The sequence below is a fragment of the Pristiophorus japonicus genome, chromosome 32 (assembly GCF_044704955.1).
Source record: "Pristiophorus japonicus isolate sPriJap1 chromosome 32, sPriJap1.hap1, whole genome shotgun sequence".
NCBI classification, from domain to species: domain Eukaryota; kingdom Metazoa; phylum Chordata; class Chondrichthyes; family Pristiophoridae; genus Pristiophorus; species Pristiophorus japonicus.
The window spans coordinates 6,517,559-6,527,666 of record NC_092008.1 but is presented as its reverse complement, the minus strand read 5'-3'; the positions used below and the strand labels follow the sequence as shown (position 1 = coordinate 6,527,666).

At 43.6% G+C, this 10,108-nt stretch overlaps 1 protein-coding gene across 1 annotated transcript; it reads right to left on the bottom strand.

The window, feature by feature from the left end:
- Positions 1-4,840: 4,840 nt before the first annotated feature.
- Positions 4,841-9,351, bottom strand: LOC139240541 (probable G-protein coupled receptor 139). The gene is made up of 3 exons (XM_070869085.1): positions 9,258-9,351; positions 6,079-6,970; positions 4,841-5,111 (listed from the first exon to the last, which is right to left on the bottom strand). The coding sequence occupies exons 1-3, from the start codon at positions 9,349-9,351 to the stop codon at positions 4,841-4,843; spliced, it is 1,257 nt and encodes a 418-aa protein (XP_070725186.1).
- Positions 9,352-10,108: the final 757 nt, after the last annotated feature.

Here is a 10,108-nt window from a genome sequence, read left to right as displayed (position 1 = left end):
TGCAGTGCGTCAGGAGCTGCAGGCGGATGCACTTCGCACACACGTAGACATCACCGACACCGGAAGCGTCCCTGATTTCCCACATAGTACAGTGGGAACATAAAATGTGTCCAAGCTCTCCTGCCATGACTTAACCCTGACGGTCCGCGTTGCGGAATTGAATCTGAGGGTGGATTCACTCTGGAGCATCCACGGTGCTGAGAATGACATGAGTAGCATGTGTCGCGAGTTGGTCTTACCACAGGTGAAGGGTCCACAGCCAGTTAGGGAATGGAAGACCAGCAGGAAGGGCAGTGCAAGGAAGGGAGTGCAGGGGTTCCCTGCGGTCATCTCCCTGCAAATCAGATACACCGTTTTGAGTACTGTTGAGGGGGATGACTCATCAGAGTAGGGCAGCAGCAGCCAGGTTTATGGCAACATGGCTGGCTCTGCTGCACAGGAAGGCAGGAAAAAGAGTGGGGGAGCGATAGTGATAGGGGATTCGATTGTAAGGGGAACAGATAGGCGTTTCTGCGGCTGCAACCGAGACTCCAGGATTGTATGTTGCCTCCCTGGTGCAAGGATCAAGGATGTCTCGGAGCGGGTGCAGGACATTCTGAAAAGGGAGGGTGAACAGTCAGTTGTCGTGGTGCACATTGGTACCAACGATTTTGGTAAACAAAGGGATGAGGTCCTACGAGACGAATTTAAGGAGCTAGGAGCTAAATTAAAACGTAGGACCTCAAAAATAGTAATCTCAGGATTGCTACCAGTGCCACGTGCTAGTCAGAGTAGGAATCGCAGGATAGCTCAGAAGAATACGTGGCTTGAGCAGTGGTGCAGTCGGGAGGGATTCAAATTCCTGAGGCATTGGAACCGGTTCTGGGGGAGGTGGGCCCAGTACAAACCGGATGGTCTGCACCTGGGCAGGACCGGAACCAATGTCCTAAGGCGAGTGTTTGCTAGTGCTGTTGGGGAGGAGTTAAATTGATATGGCAGGGGGATGGGAACCAATGCAGGGAGACAAAGGGAAACAAAAAGGAGACAAAAGCAACAGACAGAAAGAAGATGAGAAAAAGTGGACGGCAGAGAAACCCAAGGCAAAAAAACAAAAAGAGCCACTGAATATAAAGGGGCTGCAGGAAGGGTCAAAACTAAAAATCATGGTTTAAAAACTAGGATTAAAACACTCTACCTAAACGCACGCAGCATTCGAAATAAAGTAAATGAGTTGACGGCACAAATCATTACAAATGGGCATGATTTGGCGGCCATTACAGAAACATGGTTGCAGGGTGGCCAAGACTGGGAATTAAACATACATGGGTATCTGACGATTCGGAAAGATAGACAACAAGGGAAAGAAGGTGGGCTAGCTCTGTTAATAAAGGATGATATCAGGACAGTTGTGAGAGACGATATTTTCTCTAATGAACAAAACTTTGAATCATTGTGGGTGCAGATTAGAGGTAGTAAGGGCGTAGTTATAGGCCCAAAAATAATAACTTCATGGTGGGGCGGGCAATAATCAAGGGAATAATGGACGCATGTGAAAAAGGATCGGCAGTAGTCATGGGGGATATTAACCAACATATCGATTGGTCAAATCAAATCGCATGGGGTGGCCTGGAGGAGGAGTTCAGAGAATGCATACGGGATTTTTTTCTCAGAACAGTATGTTACAGAACCTACAAGGGAGCAGGCTATCTTAGATCTGGTCTTGTTTAATGAGACAGGAAAATTAACGATCTCCTCGGAAAAGATCCTCTCCGAATGAGTGATCAAAGTATGGTTGAATTTGTAATATAGATTGAGGGTGAGGAAGTTGTGTCAGAAACGAGCATAATATGCTTAAACAAAGGGGACTACAGTGGGATGAGGGCAGAGTTGGCTGAAGTAGACTGGAAACACAGACTAAACGGTGGCACAATTGAGGAACAGTGGAGGACGTTTAAGGAGCTCTTTCATAGTGCGCAGCAAAAATATATTCCAGTAAAAAAGAAGGGCGGTAAGAGAAGGGATAACCAGTCGTGGATAACCAAGGAAATAACGGAGAGTATCAAATTAAAAAGCAATGTGGAGAAGGTGGCCAAGGTTAGTGGGAAACTAGAAGATTGGCAAAATTTAATACAACAGCAAAGAATGATTAAAAAAGCAATAAAGAAAGGAAAGATAGATTACGAAGGTAAACTTGAGCAAAACATAAAAACAGATAGTAAAAGTTTTCACAGATATATGAAACGGAAAAGAGTGACTAAAGTAAATGTTGGTGCCTTAGAAGATGAGAAGGGGGATTTAATAATGGAAAATGTGGAAATGGCTGAGACCTTGAACAATTATTTTGCTTCGGTCTTCACAGTGGAAGACACAAAAACCACACCAGAAATTGCTGGTCACGGGAATGTGGGAAGGGAGGACCTTGAGACAATCACTCTGACTACCGGGGTACTGCTGGAGAAGGCGAATGGGACACAAGGTAGACAAGGCTCCTGATCCTGACGAAGGGCATCACAGGGTATTAAACGAGATGGCGGAAGTTATAGCAGATGCATTTGTTATAATCAACCAAAATTCTCTGGACTCTGTGGAGGTACGAGCAGAGTGGAACGCAGCTAATGTAACGCCTCTGTTTAAAAAAGGGGGCAGACAAAAGGCAGGTAACACGAGGCCGGTTCGTTTAACATCTGTAGTGGGAAAAATGCTTGCAATTATCATGAAGGATGAAAAAGCGGGACATCTGGATAGGAATAGTGCAATCAAGCAGACGCAGCATGGATTCATGAAAAGGAAATCATGTTTAACGAATTTGCTGGAATTCTTTAAAGATATAACGTGCATGGTGGATCGAGGTGTACCGATGGATTTGGTGTATTTAGATTTCCAAAAGGCATTCGATAAGGTTCCACACAAAAGGTTACTGCAGAATATAAAGGTACGCTGAGTCAGAGGAAATGTATTAGCATGGATAGAGAATTGGTTGGCGAACAGAAAGCAGAGAGTCGGGATAAATGGATCCTTTTCCGGTTGAAAATCGGTGGTTAGTGGTGTGCCACAGTGATCGATGCTGGGACCACAATTGTTTACAATATACATAGATGACCTGGAAGAGGGGACAGAGTGTAGTGTAACAACATTTGCAGATGACACAAAGATTAGTGAGAAAGCGGGTTGTGCAGAGGACACAGAGAGGCTGCAAAGAGATTTGGATAAGTTAAGCGAATGGGTTAAGGTTTGGCAAATGGAATACTATGTCGGAAAGTGTGAGGTCATCCAACTTGAGAAAAAAAAACAGTAAAAGGGAATATTATTTCAATGGGGATAAATTACAACATGCTGAGGTGCAGAGGGACCTGGGGGTCCTTGTGCATGAATCCCAAAAAGTTAGTTTGCAGGTGCAGCAAGTAATCAGGAAGGCGAATGGAATGTTGGCCTTCATTGCGAGAGGGATGGAGTACAAAAGCAGGGAGGTCCTGCTGCAACTGTATTGGATATTGTAAAGGCCACACCTGGAGTACTGCGTGCAGTTTTGGTCACCTGACTGAAGGAAGGATATACTGGCTTTGGAGGGGGTACAGAGACGATTCACGAGGCTGATTCCGGGAATGAGCTGGTTACCGAATGATGATAGATTGAGTAGACTGAGTCTTTGCTCGTTGGAGTTCAGAAGGATGAGGGGTGATCTTATATAAACATTTAAAATAATGGAAGGGATAGACAAGATCGAGGCAGAGAGGTTGTTTCCACTGGTAGGGGAGACTAGAACTCGGGGACACAGCCTCAAAATACGGGGGAGCCATTTTAAAACCGAGTTTAGAAGGAATTTCTTCTCCCAGAGGGTTGTGAATCTGTGAAATTCTCTGCCCAAGGAAGCAGTTGAGGCTAGCTCATTGAATGTATTCAAGTCACAGATAGATAGATTTTTAACCAATAAGTGAATTAAGGGTTATGGGGAGCGGGCGGGCAAATGCAGTTGAGTCCACGGCCAGATCAGCAATGATCTTGTTGAATGGTGGAGCAGGCTCGAGGGGCTAGATGGCCTTCTCCTGTTCCTAATTCTTATGTTCTTATGTTCTTATAAACTTAAATTGGAATCAACAATGCAAAAGGTTACTTACTGATCAAGAATAGAAAAATAAAATCTACTTACCAATCACCAGACAATCACTTACCCCCTTGGCTGTGAAGTCACCTTTCGATGTCTTTCGACTTCTTTTTTGCCTTCTCACCCTGCTGCAGCTGCACCAGCTGGCCTTTATAGACCTCCACATACTCGCCTCTCCAACGCTGCTCGGACTGCCGCCTCCCGCCGATGTTGAACCTTTATAGGCCTCCCCACGCTCGCCTCTCTGGCGCTGCTCTCCTTTCCGTGCTGCTGATTAGATTCGGACAGAATCTGAGGCTTGAAAACCATCCCTTGTAACACAGGAACGTTGGTTTTTCGGGTACCCAGGATCCAATTTAACTCACTCATGGATCTATTTCACGTGAGATTACTAACCCTCATAGTTTCCCTCCATGCTTCGTCGAATGTGCATCTTTTTATTCGCCCAGATACTCCATATTCCAGAATCTGCTCTGTATGGGACTGACTGACTAGAGATGGCAGTCAATAAATCATACAATGAAAGACTTAATTATTCCCAGTATTGACTCGGTCGCCAATTATGTTCGGTCTGTGGGATAGTCAATCATACGTACGCTTAACCCAAATTTCAGAATTGAGGCGTCAGATTAATACACTTTATTTGTCAAATAATTGATACAACTCTTTAATTGCAGTGTCCTTGCGAGTGGAACTGAAAGTTCTTCACCTGCAAAGGATTCACCTGGTGTTGTAAACTTGTGGTCTTAACTGCTCATGCTAGTCTAATTTGACAAAGGCAAATCGTGCTTGACTAACTTGACGAATTTTCACAAGACACTTGATGAAGTACCGCACAGCGGATTTGCTGGCAAAATTGAAGCCCACGGTAATAAGGGTACAGTGTCTGCATAGATTCGAAATCCGCCGAGTGACAGAAAGCAGAGAGTAATAGAGAACTTTTGTTATTTGGAAAGCGGTGAAGTCCCCGATGGTATCAGCTAGGTGGCGCTGTTGGGACCACTGCTCGTTGAGGATAATTATTAATGTCCTGGAATTGAGTACTCAGGACATAATATCAAAGTTTGCAAATGTCACAAAGTTGCGAATGTAGTAAAACGAGAGGAACATACCAGAAGTCATGAGGAGTGACTTCCACAGAAACATGGCAGTCGACATTTAAAGCAGAGGATTGCAGAGTGAAGCATATTGTCGGTACAAATGAGGAGAAGTAATATAAGCTAAATGATACAATTTAAAAGGGGCTGTAGGAATTCGGGGACCTGTTAATTCACAGGTCCGAGAGGGTTTGGATAGATTTAATCATGAATGGTATCGGCATAGTAGTTATAGGAAAATGTTTTCCACTAGCTGGAGGCTTGGTAACCAGCGGACACAGATTTAAATTCTTGACAAGAAATCTAGTGGGCAAATTAGGAGTTTTTTTTACACCTCGAATTATTATCGTGAATGCCGAGACTAAAAGGGTGGATGATCCGGCTTCAGTACCAACAGTCACGAAGGAATTGGATAAATATTTGATCGGTAAAATTATCAAAACTATGGGGCAAGACCAGCTGAGTGAGACAAATTGTATATCTCGTTCAAAGAGCTGGCAAATGTACGATGGCCCGAATTACCTGCTTGTGTGCTATGTAATCCTCCGAACGATTTCAGCGCATGTCTGAAACATATCATCTTGAATATTCATGCTATCTAGATCGAAATCCCTGAAAGGATCGTGTGTGTTGTGTATTTTATCAGGTTAATTATGACCTTGTAGCATCATACTATTCTGTCAACCCGTGCTAACTAGGTCTGTGTAAGATGTGATTGTGTTAAACCTCGACGTCCCCACATCAGGTAACGTTTCCTTTCTGCCGCAGTGTCATCTATATTGAGTTAATTTTGTTTTCTACATGAGAAACCGTGGATATTCACCATGGCCTTCTCCTGCTTCGCTCCTTTTCGTACATCATGTTGATTTCTGATGCTGCATCTTCTACATTCAGTCTCACCATTTAATTATTTTAACAATTCGGAGATACAGGCATTTCACCACATTCTTCAACTGCTCTCTGAACTTATTCTGTGTCACGGCATAAATACAAGTGTTTGTACAGCAACTCAGGAGCTGGAGCATAAATCCTATTTCTTTCATGTAAGCAGGTAGATGTATAGTATCAAGAACAAAATACGACAACCGGTTCCAAATAGAAAACAACATAAACACAGCCCATAACAGAATGAAACTCCCTGAAATAATGAGCAGTAAAATGATGGATTTCCTTCGTCGCTCCATCTCTATGTCACTGGCAATCCCCTCGCTGCTGTGATTCCGGAGTCTCCTGCGGACTCTGCTGGCCACTAAAATGTGTCTGATGGTTAAAGCATTGAGGAGCAGAATCAGAACAAATGGGATGCAAGGGGTTAGAATAGAATGAAGAAGCTCGAGTGTTACCCACAAACGTGAAATCATAACAAGAACACTCACGTAACAGAACCAGGGGGTATTGGCTAACCTGTACCAAGGTAAATACATAAAGTACCAGAAAATGTTCTTTAAACAGCTCAGCACAGTCACTGCTCCAAGGACCACAGCCGCGGTTTTCTCAGTGCAATATTTAGTTTTCAGCTTCTGGCAACAAATTGCCACGAATCGATCAAAGGTGAAAGTGACGGTGAACCAGACAGAACAGTCTGTGGCTACATAAAGCAGGACGGCGTGAATATTACACACGGGGATTCCTCGCACAAAATACAGATGATGAACAATTGGAATCTGCCTCAATATCAGGTCAGTGGTAACAACCAGTAGATCCGCCGCTGCCATGGCCACCAAGTAGCGAGTGACACATTTGGAGAGACCGCACTTTCCCCGAGACAGGATCACAATCGTCATTGAGTTAGCTGTGAGGAAGGGACATGAAAAGGAAATTAACACAACAGGACGAAAATGAATTCAACAGGTTGAATTGGTTGGGGTAAAATTTCTACATTGATTACTGCTTCCAGTGATGGAATTTAATAATGTTCCTGAGAAAGGGCTTTCTGCTGGAGACTGGATGTACAATGCAAACTATGCAACTCACCAATCAGCAAAGAATGGTAACTGGAACCGGGGCATGGGATTTATTATTGCAAGAGTAATGTGTCATCTAATCAGAGGATCAATACTGAAGTGGCATTAGCCCTCATCTCCACGTTTGTGAAATCATTGCCCACTGCTGCAGGAACCCTGGTACCATCGACCTTCTGGTATTCTGTTCTCAGTCTGCACCCAATCAGGAGTTAGTTTGGGTAATTGGACTTTGGCTGAAATGTCTTGGTAGGTCATTATGCGCCGTAATTCAGCGACAGAAATTACAGCAGTGCGTCCGATGAGAGTGAGTAAGTGACCGGGAGAGAATGAATCAGTCACCAGGGAGAGTGAGTCACTGACCGGGGAGAGTGAGTAAATGACAAGGGGACAGTGAATCAGCAATCAAGGAGAGTGAGTCAGTAACCAGGGGAGAGTGAGTCAGTGACCAGGGCGAGTGAGTCAGTGACTGGGGAGAGTAATTCAGTGACCAGTCGAGAGTGAGTCAGTGACCGGCGGAGAGTGAGTCATTGACCCTTGAGATAGACCCTGGAAGAGTATGAACAAAATATACGGGAGCCAAGCAAGTTTGGGTACTGTGTTTAAACTGGTCTGTGATTCCCTCTGAGCCGAATGCTTAGGGCATTCCTACGCAGTATCAGGGCACAAAAAGGATTGTTTGTTTGAGGTGAGGAAGAGAAAAATATTTAACATTTTAATCTGGTGTGAAAGCATGTAATAAAACAGAGCAATGCTTCCACATGCACTTAAATCTGACATATTACATCCCGTGAAAATAACACATTATTAAATAACATTTTAGACGACTTTCAACTCACAGATCCTCCAAATGGTTTCAAATAATCTCGACTATAAATGTTCTAATGCTGTGACCAGTCCTGTTTTGAGGATGGCCCGCACCTGACGTTTCCTTCTCACCGCAGATGCTCGGTCGATTTATATCTATCTGTGCTGGTGTAAAATGGGCAATGTGGAACCAATCCAGCCTTCTGCACCCCGCATTAATGTGAAGGCAATGGGCGGTGGTGTATAACCGGCGGCTAATTCTAATCGCTCGATTTTTAAAATCGCACAACGATCAAACTGTCCACTGCTGTGTGATTGGACATTTTTGTGATTGTGGTTAATATAACATAGATTAAATTTAGCACCTTGTGGTGTGTTAAAATTGCTGCATCCAATTTGATGATTTGTTTACCCGGAGTTCTACATCTGTGGTTGAGATTTAATTAAATATCCGAATCCAACTCCATCAGCGCTAATCCAGAGTTCTGTATCTATATTTGAGATTTGATGGAACTTCAATTGACGTGGTGAATTGGCATCAATAAAGTGATCTCACCGTTCATTGTTCTCCAGTGACAATCAACAAGAATCAGTTTCACGGAAGAAGAGCAAGAAATGGGGCAGAGTCAGAAGATGTCTCAATAAGAGATTCTCCTGAACTGTGCTTGATGGAGATGGAGTGGGGGATTCCTTGTTCACAGATATGATCGGAAATCAATCCATTGATCTATAACTGGAGATACATTCAATCACGAATGAATTTGTAATCCCATCCTAACCTCCCAGAACACTGACTTATGCTGGGAAAGATATTTTACAAATGGAGACGTCAGACTGAACCTGGATCAAGACGGACATTGTCAAACATTCACGGTGTGTTCCTGAGCTTTCTGCCACGACTGGATTCCCCCACTTGGTATAATTCACTGTTCCCAGAGCACGGTGATTGAGTCTGGAAACCCATGAACACATCTGTCCGATTGAATAGAATACGCTTTACAGACACAGACTATAAGAGAATCATCCAGTGAGATTGCTTGTGTTAGAAATTAACAAAGGATTCAGATTTCTATCAGACTCGATCACATGGAGAAAAGATGAAAAGATGATATTTGCTCTTCAGTGCACTCAGGCCAGTCAATGGGTGAATGTGACATCGTCACATTGGGGAATCACAGAACATTATCAGCCCCAGAGCCAGAGATAATATGTTGGTTCAATTAGTTTTTGGATATTGTGAGAGCAATGAGATAATGCAGTCACAAAGTTAAACATGATCTACAACATGAGTAGCCGGACATAGTGACTTACCAGTGACCCCGACCACAGCCAGAATGGGGTAGTATATCTTTTCTATCTCAAAAACGAACGTTAGTATTATAAACTCATTGATTCCTAAATACATTCTTGTCCTCTCGGTAGAGCCACTGGTGACAGTGAGTGCCGGAGTTGATTCTCTCTGCGAGACTGTGGTATAATACATCAAGATGTTTGCCGCATTAAGAGAAGCGATAACCTCTCCAGTGATACAATTATGGTCCATGGAGAGTCAGATTAATTACAGTCACCGAACAAACACATTTAATTAATCTATGGGGTCTGATATTCATTACAGTCAATGAACAAACACATTCGGTTAACCCCTTTCAAACCAACACTCCTCGCACAACTAAATACACTCATGGATGTACAGTAGAATGGCCCATTCTTGTAAAAGTACTTTAGTAATAAGCAAGGACAAAAATGTTAAATCAACAGTCTGAGCACACAGATTGTCAACTTGATTGCTTCAAGCTTGCCAACTCAGTCGGCTCGCTTTGTGCAGTCACATACAAAGCCAACTCCGACAGCTTCGTGAATCGACACCATCCACTCCCCCTATTGCATTTAAACACCACTTCTAGCTGCATCTACGCACGTGGAAAAATCTCTCTACAATTCACTTACGACTTTTGTGAACTGCAGTCTAACTAACTTGTCCATTTTCCAAGGTAGATCTGCAGCTGTCGATCAGCTCCACCAGTCACTCACTGACCGTTTTGAAGTCCTTGCCCTCGGTAAAACTCTTACCCTCTCCTGCACTGGTCATTTTCTCAGGAATGGGTTCCATTTTAGCTCTCCTGGGTCCAAGGCAATGACTTGATCGTATCTGGCCCACAACT

Excerpts from the sequence above, each read along its gene's own strand:
- LOC139240541 (XM_070869085.1), bottom strand. The coding sequence starts at position 9,351 with ATGTATTTAGGAATCAATGAGTTTATAATACTAACGTTCGTTTTTGAG. Across the intron at positions 6,971-9,257 it reads GGCTGTGGTCGGGGTCACTG|CTAACTCAATGACGATTGTG; the intron begins GTAAGTCACTAT and ends CCTTCCTCACAG. Across the intron at positions 5,112-6,078 it reads ATTGTTAAAATAATTAAATG|GACATTAATAATTATCCTCA; the intron begins GTGAGACTGAAT and ends ACTCAATTCCAG.